Source organism: Nerophis lumbriciformis, linkage group LG02 (assembly GCF_033978685.3).
Source record: "Nerophis lumbriciformis linkage group LG02, RoL_Nlum_v2.1, whole genome shotgun sequence".
Taxonomy (NCBI): Eukaryota; Metazoa; Chordata; class Actinopteri; order Syngnathiformes; family Syngnathidae; genus Nerophis; species Nerophis lumbriciformis.
This window is the reverse complement of record NC_084549.2, coordinates 20,419,675-20,440,038: the sequence shown is the minus strand read 5'-3', so window position 1 is coordinate 20,440,038 and position 20,364 is coordinate 20,419,675. Positions and strand designations below refer to the sequence as shown.

At 37.3% G+C, this 20,364-nt stretch overlaps 1 protein-coding gene and 1 long non-coding RNA gene across 3 annotated transcripts in view; one reads left to right on the top strand and one right to left on the bottom strand.

Annotated features, from left to right (window-relative positions):
• LOC133604504 (uncharacterized) overlaps positions 1-20,364 on the bottom strand; it is a 145,383-nt gene that overhangs the window by 4,237 nt on the left and 120,782 nt on the right. The window contains exons 2-3 of the long non-coding RNA XR_009815093.1: positions 2,309-2,457; positions 1,990-2,188 (exon numbers count right to left, since the gene is read on the bottom strand). This is a non-coding gene — a long non-coding RNA (uncharacterized lncRNA). The remainder of the gene's footprint in view (positions 1-1,989; positions 2,189-2,308; positions 2,458-20,364) is intronic.
• Positions 1-20,364, top strand: part of col21a1 (collagen, type XXI, alpha 1) — a 93,258-nt gene that overhangs the window by 62,481 nt on the left and 10,413 nt on the right. For both annotated transcript variants that reach the window (XM_061957248.2, XM_061957168.2), the window contains exons 13-23: positions 5,935-5,988; positions 6,052-6,105; positions 6,176-6,229; positions 6,589-6,642; positions 10,581-10,625; positions 10,701-10,754; positions 10,826-10,879; positions 14,396-14,449; positions 14,571-14,642; positions 14,733-14,768; positions 17,455-17,499. In XM_061957248.2, the coding sequence (XP_061813232.1) occupies positions 5,935-5,988; positions 6,052-6,105; positions 6,176-6,229; positions 6,589-6,642; positions 10,581-10,625; positions 10,701-10,754; positions 10,826-10,879; positions 14,396-14,449; positions 14,571-14,642; positions 14,733-14,768; positions 17,455-17,499 (576 nt within the window). The remainder of the gene's footprint in view (positions 1-5,934; positions 5,989-6,051; positions 6,106-6,175; positions 6,230-6,588; positions 6,643-10,580; positions 10,626-10,700; positions 10,755-10,825; positions 10,880-14,395; positions 14,450-14,570; positions 14,643-14,732; positions 14,769-17,454; positions 17,500-20,364) is intronic.

The window sequence follows — 20,364 nt, the reverse complement described above, 5'->3', positions numbered from 1 at the left end:
GCAGTGTTGAGTCAGTGGCGCCTCAGGTGGATTATCGGTCGCTTTCTCTGGTCAGTCGCATTAAAAGGAAGCTACAAGGCTGACAAGCAGCTCTGAAAATGTCAAAAACAGTGCTTGTGTTCAAGGAAAAAGATTATTTTGAAGCCTGAGGTGTTCACAGTAATCACAGTAGCCTTTATTCTACCTAGCCCTCTTTTCCAACAGATCCAACTAATAGTGAAACTACAAAATCGGTCTTTGTTAATGCACTATAGTTGTTTTGGAACTAGTATTTTGATGCAGGGAATTTATTGTCATTTGCATATTCAAAATCAACGTTTTAAGTATTATATGTTCCCAAACCTAGGCTTTGTGTGGCCATAAACAAGAGTTTTATTTGTGGCCCCATTGTAATCTTTAATATTACATATTTATTATTATTTGTCTTCTGAACAGCCCGCATCCTAAACTTAAAGGGCACCTATGATGATTTCGATCTACGGCATGGCTCATGTGGTGGCGCGGCCGTGCCAGCAACTTGAGGGTTCCAGGTTTGATCACAGCTTCAGCCATCCTAGTCACGTCCGTTGTGTCCTTGAGCAAGACACTTCACCCTTGCTCCCTCCTGAGGGGTCGTGGTTGGGGCCTTGCATGGCAGCTCCCGCCATCAGTGTGTGAACGTGTTTGTGAATGGGTGAATGGGGAAATAGTGTCAAAGCGCTTTGAGTACCTTGAAGGTAGAAAAGCGCTATACAAGTATAATCTATTCACCATTTACATTTAGAAACTTACCTGTGGTCTAGACCCAGCTAACCATTTTTGGTTCCCAGAATGTTGTGACAAAGCTAGCCGCTGCATTTTGGGTTGTTTTTTCTTCTACTTTAGTTCCAATTTGGTTCAAATGAAAACACTTTTTACGGTTCCCGGAACGTTACATTTTATGTTCATTGCGTTCCCTGACCCGCAAACAATGTTCCCAAATGGTTGCTTTTGGGTAGTTTTTGGTTCCCGGAATGTTACATATTACGTTCTCTAAATGTTGTTTCTTGGTTGTATTGGCCCCCACAACCTATTGGTATTATAAACTTCAATACTTGTAACTTACTGTACATGGGCATATTGTCAGTAATGAATTAAGAGGCAAATTTGGCAGGACTAATGTAAATTTGATTATAAAACAAACTACACAAATAATCAGAAACAGTTATGTAAATTGTAAATAAGAGGAATGAAAAGTATATAAAAATGCAATGACAATAAGTAAAAAAATCTGCATAAAAAGTCTGCACTACAATACAAACGGGGGAAAATATGGCCAATATAAATTGTACTAGTTTTGTGTAGTCTGTTGCCCATTTTCTTCCTCCACTGTCCCAAAAAAGAACAAAACACTCAATTATAACGCAAAAAGATTGCCAACAAATTTTCAAAAGCATAACAAATTCCAGTACCTGTAAACCTAAACTTCCTGATCACCAGAAGTGATTGAAATATTTGAAATGTATTTAATAATTGTAAACACACTCGAAATGAGACAAATAGGATTTTTTCAATTTACCGTCTGTGTGGGGCGAACTTCAGAGCATGCCCAATTGACTATTTGAAGTTTGGAGCCACATGTGACTCTTCTGCCTCCTTGTTGTGGCTCCCCTCAGATTTTTTTCAAACCCAGTTAACATTTCTAAGAAGGATTCTATAGACAAGTAAAACAGACTGGAAGCATGTGTGTTTAGTTCATCTTCTGGAGTTTGCAACCTCTTCGGTAAGCTAACTATGAATACTTGCCAAAAATGAAAAGGAAAACAAGTTGAATTTCACAAGGGCTGATTACCTTTCCTATAGAATAAAACAAAAAAGATGAGAACTTTTAAGATTTTATAAACTGTTACTTTTTGCGGCTATTTTGTTTTAGTTGAAGATGTAATGATACAGTGGAGAAGGAGACGGCATTGAGACAGGGACGTCGCTTAGCTTTAGGCGTGTTTATTATTAGAATAGAATGAGTGTTACCGGGAGGTGATGAAGGTGCGTGTTGAGGAAGAGGCGGAATTCCAGAAAGGGCAAGGCAGCCTCAGAGGTCCAGGGACAGGCAGGAGGTCAGGGGCTGGAGCGAGGCGTCATTGTCCGAAGGAAGGCGTAAGGTCGAGATCCAGGAAGGCAGCAGAGAGTCCAAAGGGGATCCAGGGAGACGAGACACACTGCTCGAAACCTGTAGATGACGAAGGGATGCTGGATGACGATGCAGGACAAGACACGATGAGCACAGAGGAGGGGAAACACAGAGAGCAAATAGGCACATGGACAAGGAGCTAGAGACGTGTGGGCTTACCGTACAATACAGGTAGCTACGTTCTGGCACTGGAACGCAGGTTGCGCTGGCGCTGTGTTGATCGTAGATTTTGGCAGGAGAAGAACGCCTGTGGGCGTGTCCAGAGGCGCACTCAGAGGAGCGCACAGAAGAATGAGAGGCGGCAGGTGCTAGAGCCGTAACAGAAGAGGTAGCAACATGTATCTTTTGATAGTAAATGTTGCAGATTTCTGGTCTCAATAATATGTATCGGATATGCATTGATAAAAATGTTGCATACATTGTGCTCCACAGTCACTTTTATATCATGCATTTTTAATCTGTCTTCAAGATTTTTTTGGAGGCATTCCCAGATTGCAAATGAAACCGTGCCCAACCCTCGCCAAAAGTGTCATAATCTGTATTATGAAAATGTACACTGTTTAAAAGTATATCTTGAAGTGGTTGCCACTATTATTTTTCCAGACATGGTCGAAAATAAACTGCATACATTTTATATAGATTCACAAGGTTCATTAGGTACACTACACACTCTCCAATTGATAAAAAACAACATTTATTTCACTGCATGTTGTACATCAGTGTTAATATGCATATGCCAAGATTATATGAAAATCATATTTTAGCCTACTTTAATGTTGTGTTTCCTCAGAGCCTGAAGCAGAGGGGGAGGAGATGGTCCCCCTCAGACTGAGAGCTTGACTTAATGTCTGATTAAGTGCTTCCACCTCACTGTGACGTAACGATGTAGCCAGTTGCAAAACCACGCCTACGGAGGCATCCAAAACTGTGTGCAAGCTCACGCCAAAATGCATGAATTTTATGATATGATGCTTTGACATTGTTTAACACGAGTAGCCAACTTTGTATGTCAGAAAAGACGCCATTCTTCAATGGTCCTCTTTAATGTCACCACACTACATTCACACACTCAGTATAATTGATATTATAATGAATTTAATCCATCATTATTGTATTTATAAATAGTGCATCTACTACGGGTTAAGCCTCTTCTGTCTTAAAAAAACTAGTGCCAAATCTGTTTCGAACTTTAATCAAGGTTCCTTAAACACACCACAGTTATGTGCTTATGCAATGCAAACATTGTCTGACGTCACAAACAGATTTACCATATTTTTACCTTTCTTCTATCACGTCATCATGGTTCCTAAATGTTGCTCCTGTGTGTGAATGCATAAATGTGAGAGTTGATTATGTGATGACAGTTAAGTGTTCATGCTGGGTTTTCTGCTACCAGAAGGAATGAACCATTCCTGACTTTACAAGGAGGTGCAGGTTGTGTCACACATTCCTAATTTGACTCCCAACAACCTTATTATTCATTTTGACAGCAACATTGATCGTATCTGAACGTCATATTTTATAACTGACAGATTTAAATCGAAGAATTCTTTTTTCTAATCTTTCCAAAGCCCTGGCCCAGAGTCGAGTATAAAGATATATGGCCAACTAAACAACAGGAACCGTGACTGCTGCCAAGGACGTGTGCGGCCCTGCTCGGATGCATGCAATTGCTGTTGTTTTGACGTTATTATTTCTGACTAAATAAATCTAAATAATATCTGTATATGTATATATTTATATAGGTCTAATCATACATACTCCAGCTCATAAACCTACAATGAAAACATGCTTTTATTTCGTGAAAGTATAACTTTGCGGCCTTATTCGACGCACTTTGCTGTTCCAATCCTGCAGCAACGTAAAAGCCTTCCACAATTCTTGCGGGTGGAGCAGCACCATGTTGCACAACAGGGCATTTTTGCACTTCGAAATACAAACGAGGAAGTGCCGCAAACACATAGCATCAGCTCAACGTTAGACTCTGATGTTGATGTTTTAAACAGTATGGCTGAAATCTCAGTAAAGGCCAGGGTGGAAAGGTGTAGGAATTGTCATTTAGTCAGTAGATAAAGCAATGACACTCGCCGGATGCATAATAAAATGTTGAAGATGCCCCACGGGACACATTGCGGTCATCTACAACCGTGGAATTCCGGTTATATTTGCATTTTTTATGACTTCAGTGACATGGTCAGTGCAGGGCCAGGCCTGCTAGTGATCAAGAAGAGTTACACTAGCTGTCCCATTTCATGTTATTTAGTCTTGTACTTATATTGTATTGGCTTTGAAATAGCAATAAAAGTAATCTTTTTGAAACCCCATCATGACAAGCTGAGCGGATTTCTGGGGATTTTCCATGATATATAGCTGCAGCATGGAATTATTCTACAGCATGTGCCACATTGCCAGTTGTTCTTATAGCGAATCCAAGGGTTGAAAGTTTGTTTTCCTGGCAGAAGGTCTGTGTAGATCGAAAACTAGTTCATGGATATACAGTAAGTCCAAAGGCAACATGGAGACTGCAGTGCAGCTCTCCTACAGCCGTCAAACTGTGGACTGAAGCCTTAGGCAATTGCAAAATAGGGTGATTGATCTATTTTATATCAGCAGATGCTACATGGTCATTAAACAACACAGTCAGTTAAAATAATATTCACATTAAGATATTCACCATTAAGACTTAAAAAACAGGTTCAATCTGTTGAAATCAACAGCCTATTAGGGTTGCGCGATATATTTACACGATACAAATAATACACATCTGGCCGCGATGACGCATGTTGATGACACATTCGAGCTGAGTGCCGCATATTTGACGACAAGCGAACGAATGCATCCTTAAGGCAATGTAACATCCTCGCTAGTGGCTAATCTCTTTCCAGAGTGCAGCAAAGCCACCTCTAAGACAGCAATCCTCGCCTTCATAGTGGCAAATAAAAACGTTTTCTTATACGTACTATTATCACTGGAGGATAAAAACTCGCTAAACATGCTACACTGCAGACTGTAGGAGAATACGCTAACTGCAAGCTAGAGCTCTTGAATGTACACAAAGGTGGGCAGATCGATACAAATATTATCAGTAACGATACCAAGTGCAGTGACAGTATATGGTTGATAATACAGTGGTTGGATCGATATTTTTTAGTATCAAAACAATCTTTTGTCAGGAAATAAGTCTCTGGACACAGGAGGAGTTTAAGTGCAGAAAGCAAATAATATAAATCAGAGCCAATAGTAGGAAATTATATCAATATTTTATTATGATATTATAATATATATTATAATATTTATTTTGTTGTATTTGTGATCAAAAATGTAATCATTCGATGATTTAAAAAAAAATGAAAATAAATAATACGCAATATGTTACTGCAGCCGCCAAATTAGGATCCTTTGTAACCCATTTTAAAATTGTTCTATTATCATTCACATAACAAATAATATATGGTGATACATGCCGTTATAACAAGAGGCTGCAACATGTCCAATATAGTTTTTAGACCATATTGCCCATCCCAAGCACAACCTATACTTCTGTCTTCAATTTCCATACTATTGCCTCTCTCCTTTCTTTAGCTGTATGAAGGATGAATAATAGGCATCATTGGATTAATTAAATTATACACATCATTGCCAGTGCAGCTAGCAGTAACGGTCTCACTCCATTAAAGCGTTCTCTGGTTGAGGTTTCCTCCAACAAAAGTGGAATCAGCGGCCAGCCTAAGAAATTCAATAGGGATTCCTCGTCATAATGTATCTACTTTTTGACTACCCTCCAGGGCCCAGTTGGTTTACCAGGACGAGCAGGGATGCCGGGTGAAGATGGACAAATGGTGAGGGAGTTGACATTAATCCAGTCTTTGAATGTAGTTGTTCACACTGGATGTCTCCTACAGGGACAGAAAGGGAGTATGGGACCTCCCGGGCCTTCAGGCTATAGAGGAGAAACTGTATGTATTGATAATAAATACATATTATAATTCATACAGCCACTGTTAAACGCTGATGCTGTCTTTACAGGGCCTACCTGGCAGAGATGGAAAGGATGGACCTCCTGGGCAACTTGGTCAAAAGGTCCTGTTTATTTATACAGTGCACAGATTAATACGAGATGAAAAGGCTGTTTGGCAAAGTGTGTGTTCCTCGAAGACTTTTATGTTCCCAAAAGTTTAGTCATTGAGATTTGGCAGCTATTGATGTAGTCCTCCAGATCTGGCAAGAACTTTTCTCCAAGTTAGTGCCAGTTTACAATTGTAAATGATCTAAAATCAAACCATATGACTCAATGAGGTCAATTGAATGTAAACAGGTTCATCTTTAGTGTCAGAACCGTCCAACTCCAAGTTATTACTTGTGTGCAAATGATTTTTGTGTGTCTCCTTTAGGCATGGTTCATCAGCTGTTATTCATCAACATTTTTTCTTCCATTGTAGGGAGAAACTGGGGCCAGTGGTATCCCTGGTGCTGATGGAAGGGCCGGGCATCCAGTGAGTCATTACTGCAGCTTTTGCGGTTTTGTGGGATATTCTTTTCATTTACCGTAGCACAGGGATTCCCAAACTTATTCAGCTCATGACCAAAATACATAATATATTGCAGGGCTATTAAACTAAACTTTTTGGGGGACATATTTGGGCCGGACTTCTCCCTTCACTATTGTTAGATGCATGCTTCGTAGTGGAGGTCCTGACCTAATAAGGCAGAAGACAGCAGGCAGCTTTTAGGTTAAGGAGTGTTTAATGTCCAAAAATCCAAAATCCAATGTAGAGTGCAACAAGGATATGCACATGACAAGCACAGGGAAACTGTGCATGAAAAAAAACGAACAATCAAGAAATGCAAAAACAAGAAGTCAAAAATGCTACTAACCGTGAAAGTTCCTCCAACAAACCCCAGGAGATGAAGATAGCACTAAAAAGCAGTGTGACGCTTGTGCAGGGAAAATACAACCAGAACAGGAACTGGGACAAAATAAGAGCACAAGAAAGGAAGTGAACCAAAAACACAGGAAAAACACCCAAAACCTAAACCAAGAATGGCCTGGCCTAACAGATCGTAACACTTATTTTTATTTTTTTATATTCCGAAGAACCAGCGTCCTCACCAGTAGACAATTCATTTTGGTCTATTTATTATGTCAGAATTACAGGAGCGCTCTGTAGTTTTTAAGGGCCTTCTGTAAAAAATATAGTCAAAAATTATCTATGACAGCACTATTGGGGTTTTGAAAAGTCTGCCTCAAAAATCGGAGTCCTTTGCAAGAACTTGCGGGCCACCAGTTGAATAGCCCAAATTATATCAAAGAGAGGACCTAAAACGGAACCTTGTGGAACACCATTATTACAACTAAGGTAGTTGAACATATGACTACTGACTGCATCTGAAGTAAACAAGCTACAGCAACACCTTTGTTACATAAATCATGTTATGAAAAAACAAATTATAACTGTCAAAAGGGGACCCTAAGGGGAGCCTTGTGGAACGCCTCAGTTATGTAAATCACAAGTTTGGACCCCAGTCTTTTATGTTTGCTGACAAGGTGACAATGTCAATGCAAAGATGTAAATGCCAATGTGTTTACAATGGCCCAAGTTCCTGTATAAAACAGGAGCACTCTAGGGTTTTTAGGAATTTGCTACAAAAATGTTTGTCCCCTAAGTTGTGAACTGAACTCAGGGGGCCGCATTGCTGTCATTTCCAGGCAGGATTTGCCACCCCCCAGCCATCACATGAATAGCCCAGCCTCTAGGTCTGGGGTGTCAAACTCATTTTAGCTTAGGAGCCACATGGAGGAAAATCTATCCCCAAATTGGCCAGACTGGCAAAATCATGGCATGGTAACTTAAAATTAAAGACAACTTCAAATGTTTTTCTTTCTTTAAAAATAGACCTAGCACATTCTGCTCAAATCATAAGGTTTTTTCTTTACACTTACATGTTGCAGTTAATATTATTCTATCTTTATTTGTCGTTATATGTGATAATGTTCATCAGTCAAATAGGAGGAAAATATTCTGGCAGAGTTTTAAAATGCTCCCATTGGTGTTAATTTTTAATCCATCAGAAGACAAAATGAACAATAATATAAAATTACAGGATGTTATTACTGTCATTTACTCATTTTCCTCAACTGATGTACTAACATCATGTGGTTTATTCTGTACATACTTTATGTAGCATCATCTACAACAAAACTCGTGAATTTGGATTCATTTCATTAATCACGCATGAAGTTAGAAGGGGATACATATTATTTCCGCATATTTATGTGTGCCCAAAAATGTGCCCCCAGTCATAAGGACAACTCGAAATGTACAGATTATTAAAATCATTTTTTGTGTATACTGTAAATGTCACAGGTTACATTTGCAACAACAACATTGACAATCAAAGCATGAACGTGACAATCCACATTTTGTATCATTACTATCACTAATAAGCAGCGTAAGTACTTCGTGTCCATACACGGAAGTCTTGGCTCTAGATTAACACAGCACATAGCACATCTCGCGGGCCGGATAAAACCTGTTTGCGGGCCTTACGTTTGACACACTTGCTCTAGGTGCTAAAATAGAATCTTCAAAGTCTTATCCGGGCGGATGTTTGCTCACTTAACAAATAAATGAATGTGAATAAGCATTTCCAAGGACATAAAAACCTGCGATGGACATTTCTGTCTGTAACCTTTACTGTACCGTAGCTGATAACTTAGCCAAGAGTGCTAATGCCATCAAAGCTCTCGCCATGGTTCAGTTGAGAATGTATTGGTAATAATTTACCGCAGGGATAATTGTTTAACATGGTTTGACAGCAGCGGGTTAACAGATGAGTACAGAGAGTAACCCTGACGATGTAAAAAAGTAGGGGTATTTCCCCCGTAAAGTATCCCAGGATAACCTTGTTACGTAAGGCAGAGAAGGAAGGTCTCTCATCAAAAGCCATGAAATGACTAATCGAGGGAAAACTGCGCTGCTTTGGCAAGTCTGTTTTAGGAAGAAAGTGTTTCAACTGGGCCACAATCCCCCCGCTCATGATTAGAAGTCTTGTCCAAAGTCTAGCATGGGTCTATAAAACATGACTCAGTTGCTCCACAGGGCTACAGGCCATTCCCCCCCGACTTACACATGAACAAAGAGGCCATCCACCGAGATAAATGTAGACTTGATTTGACTCAATCAATGTCTGACACACAGGGAATTCTTCACTTTCACGTCACCATGGACCTGCGTGGTCTGTCGTCTTCTCCGTCTGACTGACAGATCTGATCATTGTCTTTAAACCTGTCAAATATAGCTTTTATGTTATTTATAGCTTCTTTGTCAGGGGCTTCTTAAGCATCTGGAAGACTTTATCTGGGTAGAGAACAACAACAACAAAAATCTTCTCTCCAGGGCTTGTGGTAGTGCTACACACCACAATAATGTTTAGTGTGTTTTTATTGCTCTTATATTCTGCCATTGTTTTTTATCCCAAGTGAATTGATTTGCTTCTTGCAAGAAGCAGCACATTCTGCACATAAATCATTGCATTATATCATCTATTTTATTTAGGGGCATAGCACCAAATTCAGGACACCATACACACATTTAGTATGTTTACATGCACTAAAAACTAAATATTGCATGAATTTGGTTTAAACAAAACACTTGTAAAAAATCCTTAATTTTCAAATGTGACATATTTTGGTGTAGTTTAAAAAAACATTTTTTCATTATTTATTTATTTTTTAACAAAAAAGCCAACAAGTTTAATATAAATTAGCCAGAATAAGAATTTAAACAGTCATAATTATTCATTCAAATATTTTTATACATTTGTCAGGTTTTCCTTTTACTTCAGAGTGAAAACTCGAGATTGTCTGATACACAGGATTATCAAAAGGGAAACTTTTACATAACTTTTTCCTATGATGCCACAAAAATATTTATTATATTTTTATCTTTCTTCTATCACTTCATCCTTGTTTTTAAATGTTGGTGCTGTGTGTGAGTGCTTAAAGGTGAACTTTGATGACGTCTGAGTCAAGGGAAGTGTTCAAAGTTAGGTTTGCGCTATCCAGGTGGAACAAACCATTTATCACTTTTGATAGTGGGTGTAGGTAGTCTTAGACATTATTAATTTAATTCAAGCAACCTTATTATATCGAGAAAATATATATAGACTATAACCACATATAAACCTGTTTGATGCTTCAGAAAGTTGCTGGGGATCAATTTTGGTTCGGATCAGGTAGAAGTTGAGCTGAGCCATGATTTTATGGCAGTTTTAAAATTTAGTAGGGAAGTTCGAATTTTAAGGTCTGTTGGTAGTGCATTCCACTGTGTGGTGGCAAAATAGTAGAATGCATTTTTTCCCATGAGAGTCTTGAATTTGTCATTCATAAAAACAGTCATCTAATTAAATGATTTCCCCATGTATTAATTAGGGTATACCCGGTTCACCAGGGATGGCAGGTTTAATCGGACTAAAAGTAAGTCTCAATTTAAACATGCTATTAAATACCTTTTTTTAATATCATGTTTAACAAATGTTCTCTTCTATTAAGGGAGAGGCAGGATTTCCTGGATCAAGAGGCCCCCAAGGATCAGACGGACCACCAGTGCGCATTTGATTAAAATCTTCACTATGTCTGAACCATTCTCCAACGTGGATGTTTTTAATCTTCTACAGGGGGAGATGGGCCCACCCGGTCCGCCTGGCTTGAATGGGCAAATGGGCCCAAAGGTATCCATTATTTTTTACATTGTTAAACCTAAATGTCAACTGTATGTGTGCATATGTAAAATGCCAGTTGTTTTAATAATTCTAAAGTTAAACCCACATTTGTGGCCGCTGCATTTATGGAGTTCAACAGGAAACCAGTTAGATCAAATTAAACGTCTAGTAATGTACTTAAATCTAATACATGTTTGCATCAGGGGAACACAATTACAAACCTCGTTTCCATATGAGTTGGGAAATTGTGTTAGATGTAAATATAAACGGAATACAATGATTTGCAAATCCTTTTTAACTCATATTCAATTGATTGCACTACAAAGACAAGATATTTGATGTTCAAACTCATAAACTTTGTTTTTTTGCAAATAATAATTAACTTAGAATTTCATGGCTGCAACATGTGCCAAAGTAGTTGGGAAAGGGCATGTTCACCACTGTGTTACATGACCTTTCCTTTTAACAACACTCAGTAAACGTTTGGGAACTAAGGAGACACATTTTTTAAGCTTCTCAGGTGGAATTCTTTCCCATTCTTGCTTGATGTACAGCTTAAGTTGTTCAACAGTCCGGGGGTCTCCGTTGTGGTATTTTAGCCTTTAGAATGTGCCACACATTTTCAATGGGAGACAGGTCTGGGCTACAGGCAGGCCAGTCTAGTACCCGCACTCTTTTACTATGAAGCCACGTTGATGTAACACGTGGCTTGGCATTGTCTTGCTGAAATAAGCAGGGGCGTCCATGGTAACGTTGCTTAGATGGCAACATATATTGCTCCAAAACCTGTATGTACCTTTCAGCATTAATGGCACCTTCACAGATATGTAAGTTACCCATGCCTTGGGCACTAATACACCCCCATACCATCACAGATCCTGGCTTTTCAACTTTGCGCCTATAACAATGGATGGTTCTTTTCCTCTTTGGTCCGGAGGACACAACGTCCACAGTTTCCAAAAACAATTTGAATTGTGGACTCGTCAGACCACAGAACACTTTTCCACTTTGTATCAGTCCATCTTAGATGAGCTCAGGCCCAGCAAAGCTGACGGCGTTTCTGGGTGTTGATAAACGTTTTTTGCCTTGCATAGGAGAGTTTTAACTTGCACTTACAGATGTAGCGACCAACCGCTCTGTCTAACTGTAGTTACTGACAGTGGGTTTCTAAAGTGTTCCTGAGCCCATGTGGTGATATCCTTTACACACTGATGTCGCTTGTTGATGCAGTACAGCCTGAGGGATCGAAGGTTATGGGCTAAGCTGCTTACTTGAAGTGATTTCTCCAGATTCTTTGAACCCTTTGATGATATTACGGACCGTAAATGGTGAAATCCCCAAATTCCTTGCAATAGCTGGTTGAGAAAGGTTTTTCTTAAACTGTTCAACAATTTGCTCACGCATTTGTTGACAAAGTGGTGACCCTCGCCCCATCCTTGTTTGTGAATGACTGAGCATTTCATGGAATCTACTTTTATACCCAATCATGGCACCCACCTGTTCCCAATTTTTCTGTTCACCTGTGGGATGTTCCAAATAAGTGTTTGATGAGCATTCCTCAACTTTTTCAGTATTTATTTATTGCCACCTTTCCCAACTTCTTTGTCACGTGTTGCTGGCATCAAATTCTAAAGTTAATGATTATTTTCAAAAAAAAAAAAGTTTATCAGTTTGAACATCAAATATGTTGTCTTTGTAGCATATTCAACTGAATATGGGTTGGAAATGATTTGCAAATCATTGTATTCCGTTTATATTTACAATTTCCCAACTCATATGGAAACGGGGTTTGTACACTCACTTACTGTAACTGCCCAGGTCAATAATTCTTGTTGTAAAGAGGGAGTGAAAAAGTTCCTGAAATAAATGTCTTAATAAATGTCAACATTATTCATTGATAACCACATGTACATTTTGTAAATATCTAAAGTAAGTATACCAACATGAAGGGTCACATGGGAAGAAATTAAATAAATAAATACATTTTAAGATAATTACTTAAACATGTCATTCATTGATTTATAATAGGAATCAAATACATAAATGTGTTATTAAAAGGTGATTAAAAACGTAAATAAATTACAATTAAGGTATTTGATGTAAATGTACTTTCAGTTATTTCTATAATTAATTATTACAATATTTCGGGCTGTATATATACAGTATATATATATATATATATACACACAAAATATATATATATATATATATATATACAGTATATATATATATCCGTCGCGCACTAATTGACTGAAAGAGCACACACTTGCTGCGGCGCGAGTGCGATGATGTCACGTTATTGATGGGAAAATGCATTTTTAGATAATATGATTTGCCTATTTGCCTGAGCGGCTAGGAGACACCGAGAGTAACAAGCCGTAGAAAATGTATTAGAAAGGACAGATTTAAAAAAAATAATAATAAAAAAACATATACATATACATATGTGGCGACTTGTCCAGGGTGTACCCCGCCTTCCGCCCGATTGTAGCTGAGATAGGCTCCAGCGACCCCAAAAGGGAATAAGCGGTAGAAAATGGATGGATGGATATATATATATATATATATATATATATATATATATATATATATATATATATATATATATATATATATATAATTTTTTTCTTTTTCTTTTAACTTGGGACTTCCCTCAAGCCATATTTTGGATGCTCCCGGGCCGTAGTTTGGGGACCCCTGATGTAATGATTTATTTTGTTCTTTTGAAGCAGTTCCTGGATTATTTTATCGTCAAATTTAGCTGTAACAGTCAGCGGGCGGATCCTAACACCTGATTGTTCACTTGTCCGTGGACAATCGCGCTCAGTAGCAGAGAAGTGCCTATCACTATTTGAAAGTGCAAAAATAACTCAGACAACTTCAATAAATTCCTCTACTTTGGCTGCTTGATGCTCTTGTTAAGCAGGTCTTGCTTCCACATACTCCGCTCTGTCTAAAAGATCTACCACTAACTCCCGAAAAAGTATCCTCCTTTGCCGCCTTGTTTTGAAATACTTCCAAAAGTCCAGGCTTCAAACTAACTCAATCATTGGACTAGAGTTGTGTTAGCCCCGCCTATTACTTTAATGGGTGAGTTTGACGGATTAAATACATTCATGAAGCACTGACACAAATGTTCATTAAATAATTAATTAAATTATGAAATAATTGAATAAATCATGAAATCAATAATTCATTAAATTATTAATTTAAATATTAAATAAATGTACTTTTTACATTAAATACATTGATGACATAATTACACATTTATGTATTTACTTCCAGTTATATTTACTTAATGACACATTTAAGTAATTATTTAAAGATGTATTTATGTATTTTGGTTTGTCCCATTTGACCCTCCACATACCAAAACTGTCACAGTATGATATACTATTTTATTGTTTATTGTCTATGCTATAGTAAAGCCTAATGGAGATTCCACAATAAAACAATCATTTAAATAATAAAAAGTGTACTCAGTGATACAATGTGGTTATGCTATCTCTACCTTTGTTTTTTAAGGGGAGTAAGGGTGAACATGGAAGTCCGGGTAAACAAGGGACACCAGGTTCTATGGTACGTTATGTGAACATTTGTGCTTTTTTCTCATTGTGACTTCATTGTGCATTGAATTATTGTATTTCCACAGCAATTACACTAAATGTGTGTTCCTTTTTTAATATCATGTCTTTTAAAGGGCACGCCAGGAGAACCAGGACAAGCGGGTCAGCCAGGGCACCAAGGGGTGCCCGGCCTGATGGGAAGCAAGGTAGGCACATTTACTTGTGTTATAAAAGTAATATGTAACGCCACATGTCTTACATGTCTTTTGAAAGTACTTTTGTGTATTTTCTATTAGGGAGAAAAGGGCAATGCAGGTGAAAGAGGAGAAATGGTAAGACTGTGTGAAAAAGACATCTATTATCCCTTATTATAGGAAATGGGTGTAGCCTTCTATAGTGTCAAACTTGACCACAGTACAATGATTTAGAAGTTTGCGAGCACATTGCCAGATTTTAGTCAAAATGAGTGCATTTTATGATAATTGTGTTTTGAATTACTAATAGCCAAAACTTGGTTTGGCATCAGAAGCAGAACACGTCAACAGAAAAGCTTATTCAGCCACCCAATGAATGAAATAATTGAGTATGATTGTTGTGCAGTGCAGAAACTATACAGCATATCCACGGGAATCAAGCCATGTTTTGTTTTTATTTACGATGCATTAAAAAAAAAGTAAAAAAACGAGTTAACTCATGTGATTAATCACACAAAAATGATCAATATCATCAATATACGTAGATTAATGCTCCTTTACCTAAACTGTGGATGGTTGCATGAAAGGCTAAAGGTTTTTATACAGTCAGTGCAAAAATGAGTGGGGGACTCCAACTGGTGTGCTTGTTGGCAAAGTCCACTTCAAAATTAACCCTGACTGGACTTTAGATAAAACTTGTCTATGGATGTTCTCATTCTTCTTGGTCATTCTGTTCTCAGGGCATTCAATAGATCGCAGCTGAACTGTTTGGTCTGGAGGCGGTTTGCCGATCATCAAAGTAGGCTTCGTCAGTTCATGCTCATAGACTTAGATGGTCAGATCGAGTCTTAGACTACGATTGGTTTAGTCTAGTAGCTGGTACCAACACCCCAACTATTTATACCTTAACACCAGGAGGATGTGCCTGGGCAAGGATAGTTCCGCCCTATCGTAGTGAGAAAAACAACTGTTGAGATGCAAAACAGCGATCTTACTGTAAATGCCAAAGACAGTCTTTAAAGTGGAATTTCCCCTTGTCAGCATTGAAGTCTTGTGTGGCAAAACGATCGCTGTGGAAGGACCACTATCTGCCCAAAATAGTCGGAATCACCCACGTTAGCATTCCATTCGGTTGTAAACAAATGGCACAAAGGAGCATCTGTGACCCAAATGTTTCTCACTCTTGTTATTTGCTGGAGGCTAAACTGCAAACCCTTTTAGGAATGTTTGAAAGGACAGTGTTGTATGTGGGGGATAGGTGGTGTCGCAGACCCCCTTCTCTGTTCAGGGAGGTTTTTTCAATGTTGACGTAGATGGCGTCCCTCACTCCTCTTTCGTACCATCCGTCCTCCCTGTCCAGAATCTGTACATTTTAGTTTTCAAAGGAGTGCTGTTTCTCCTTGAAGTGCTGATAGACACTTGAGTTTTGGCCTGAAGGGTTTGCTGAACATACAGAGGTTGTTTTGTTTAGTGCTTTCTTCATTACATTGGCCAGCATAGATCAAATTGTTTTGTGTGTGTGGGCTGTCTCAGATAGACCTGATACATATGGAATGAACTCAGACACTAAGAATTTTTAACCAACACAACATCCGAGTACACTTGAAACCAGGCAACACCCACAAAAACAATCTGGTGCATGCTGTCCAATGTAATGATGAATGCAATGATTCATGTATTGGGGAAACAAAACAACCATTAAGCACAGCATAGACAGGCAAACTCTTCAGGCCAAGACCCAGCTGTCTACCTGCACCTCAGGGAGAAACAGCACTACTTTGAGAACAAAAATGTCCAGATTTTTGACAGGGAGGACGAAAGGTACGACAGAGGAGTGAGGGAAGCCATTTACGTCAACATTGAAAAACCATCCCTGAACAGAGGAGGTGGTCTGCGACATTACCTACTGTATCTTCCACATACAACACTGTCCTTTCAACCATTCCTAAAAGTCTGCAATTTAGCCTCCAACAAATAACAGGAGTTAGAAACATGCTGGTCACAGAGGCTCTTTTTTTCTGCCATTTGTTTACAACTGATTGGAATGCTAACATGGGTGATTGCAACTGATATTGGGCAGATAGTGGTAATTCCACAGCGATTGTTTTGCCACACAATACCTCAAAGCTAACGAGGGGAAATTCCACTTTAATGACTGTCTTTGGCATTGACAGTAGCATTTCTCTTTTGCATCTCAACAGTTGTTTTTCTCATTACGATAGGGTGAAACCATCTTTGCCCAGGCACACCCTTCTGGTATTGGAGTATAAATATTTTGGGTTTTGGCACCACCCGTTAGAATAGATCTGACCAATCTAAGTCTCTGAGCTAATAAAGCCTACTTGGATGAGAGGCACAATGTCTTCTAAGACAAACCAACCAGTCCAGTTGCGATCAACTGAGTGCCCTGAGAATTAGGTAAGACTGTTGCCAAGTTTTGAGCAAACAATTGCCGTGCATTCAAGTAAAACACTTAAAAATATTTCCTTTGTGACATTCTGACAATAAAATTGCATTTGTGTCAAAATTATGCAGTAATAGCCTGTCATTGATCATAAATAATTTAAATTCAAAAGTGTGATTCATATGGTTAAATTATTAATCATTGGACAGCACTAAAATAACTGAAGCTGGATAATATCCATTCCTATTTACTTTCCAACTATATTTTCAACATTTAAGAAAGATTCAATCTACTATACTATATCACTTTTTTTTTTAGATGAAAAAAACTTGTTTTTGGACTTAACACTTTCAAAATACTCAAAATCTGTGCGCTCTTTTTTTTGAAAAGTATGTTCCTGTGTTTTATGTTGTTCTAAAGGGAATAAAAGGAGAAAAAGGGGAACACGGCAAACCCGGGAACCATGTAAGTTGATCCTTTTTTTTTTTATAACAATGTACTATTGTTAAAAAAATGCTTACATAAATTGTTGTAGGTCACTGATTCTCAAACGTTGGTACGTGTACCACGAGTGGTAGACAGACTCAATCTAGTGGTATGCCAAACAATTAAAAAATTAAAGTACAATGTTTTATTTTCCTATATTCAAACACAGTGTTACTGTTGTAACTGTGTGTAATGTTACAGTGGCCACAAAAATTAAATATTGTATACTCGTTAAAAAAGACACCTCTGCCTTGGTTTTTTAATGAATACTTTGGTCTACTATGCTACTGTATTTTAATGTTGGTCAGTATGGTGGTACTTGAAGAGCCAAGTGTTTTCTGAGGTGGTACTTGGTGAAAAAAGTTTAAGAACCACTGTTGTAGGTGATACCTCCTTAGTTTATTATGCTATAGCAGTTTATAGTAAATGTATATGTATTTGGTGGGCTGTTTTTATTATCCCACCATGTGAAACATCATTTTGGTCTATTTCAGTGCTTTTCAATTATTTTCTGTTAAGACAAAAACAGCCACGACTAATAGTAACATTTGTCTATAAAACTGTTATACGTACACCTCTGCATAACATTATAGCCTTATTCAAATTAAAGACAAAAATAGGGAAATATACTGTAGATCAATTTACAGCAAATAATAAATGATAAATGGGTTGTACTTGTATAGCGCTTTTCTGCCTTCAAGGTACTCAAAGCGCTTTGACACTACTTCCACATTTACCCATTCACACACACATTCACACACTGATGGAGGGAGCTGCCATGCAAGGCGCTAACCAGCACCCATCAGGAGCAAGGGTGAAGTGTCTTGCTCAGGACACAACGGACATGACAAGGTTGGTACTAGGTGGGGATTGAACCAGGGACCCTCGGGTCGCGCACGGCCATTCTTCCAATGCGCCACAATAACTTTATTAACATAGAAAAATTTTAAAAAATTAAATTTAAAATTAAAATAGAATACTCGAAGAAAATCAATATGGATACAGAGCTAATGTTTCAACTTCGATGGCTTTAATTGAAATTACAGAAAAAATTACCAATGCTATAGATAATAAAAAATGTGCGGCAGCAGTTTTTATGGATCTAACTAAAGCATTTGACACAATTAATTACAATATTTTAATCAAAAAACTAGAACGATATTGCATCAGAGGGTTAGTCTTAAACTGGATAAGAAGTTATCTAATGAACAGGAAACAATACGTGAAGCTAGGCGAACACACCTCTACAACGCTAAAATATATCCTGTGGTGTACCTCAGGGATCAATACTAGGACCTAAATTATTCAATCTATATATAAATTATATTTGTAAAGTTACAAAAGATTTAAAGTTAGTATTATTTGCGGATGATACAACAGCGTTTTGTTCAGGAGAGAACACACAGAAGATAATAACAGAAGAAATTAACAAATTAAAAAGATGGTTTGACAAAAACAGACTATCGTTGAATCTCAGTAAAACTAAAATAATGCTATTTGGTAACAGTAGAAGAGAAAGTCAAACACAAATACAAATAGACGGAATAGAAATTGAAAGAGTAAATGAAACCAAATTTCTAGGTATAATGATTGATGATAAATTGAACTGGAAATCTCACGTAAAAATATACAACATAAAGTAGCAAGAAACACGTCAATAATGAATAAAGCAAAACATGTTCTAGACAAAAAATCACTTCATATTCTCTACTGCTCACTAGTGTTACCATATCTGAATTACTGTGTAGAAATATGGGGAAATAATTACAAAAGTACACTTCATTCATTAACAGTGTTACAAAAAACATCAGTTAGAATAATACATAATGTTGGATATAGAGAACACACAAATCATTTATTTATTGAATCAAAGATACTGAAATTCTACGACATAGTGAATTTGCAAACAGCTAAAATTATACACAAAGCAAACTATAACCTGCTACCCAAGAATATAAAACAATTCTTCTCAAAAAAAGAGGAGAAATATAATCTTAGGGAGAAATGTAATTTAAAACATTTGTACGCACGTACAACACTTAAGACCTTCAGTATATCAGTATGTGGAATTAAATTATGGAATGGATTAAGCAAAGCAATCAAACAATGTACTAATATGATCCACTTCAAGAAACTCTTCAAACTTAAAGTGTTTACAAAGTACAAAGAAGAAGAACCATGATAAACATTCTGAATTTATTTAACTCATCCATTCTTTCATTCTTTCACTCACAAAATAATCTTACTTATCTCAACATATGAAATGTAACATACTTCACCAATTATTATTTATTTACTTATTTTTATTGTGATTACTTATGGAGTATATTGTGAATAAATTGAGAACAGGAAGTGAACAAAAGTTTTAGCAACTGTTATGTAAAAGAAAAGGGGTAGGATTAAATAAGCTTTGCTTCTTCCTACTCCTTTTCGAACATGTTGAAAAGAGAAACTGGAGATTGTGATGTATCATGTTGTATGCTTGCATGTTCGAAATAAACTCAAACTCAACTCAACATTTTTTCTTAGTCTGTTACAGAAAATATGCCTGAAATTAAAACAATATATCATTTTTAAATAAACATTTTTGACCAACTTGAACCATTTGATACTGAAAAATAAAGATTAAATAAAAGAAAATGGATGGATGGATGGAAAATCAATAAATAAAGATACATTCTAATTTATCAGCAACAATATTGAAAACATTTTAAACAAAAAAACAAAAAATAATAAAACAATCTGTACTGTGTTAAAAAAAATATATATTATAAGGTTACAATTTTCCATATTGCCACTAGATGTCAATAGACCTCCAGTAAGGAACTCAGGCTTTTTTTCATT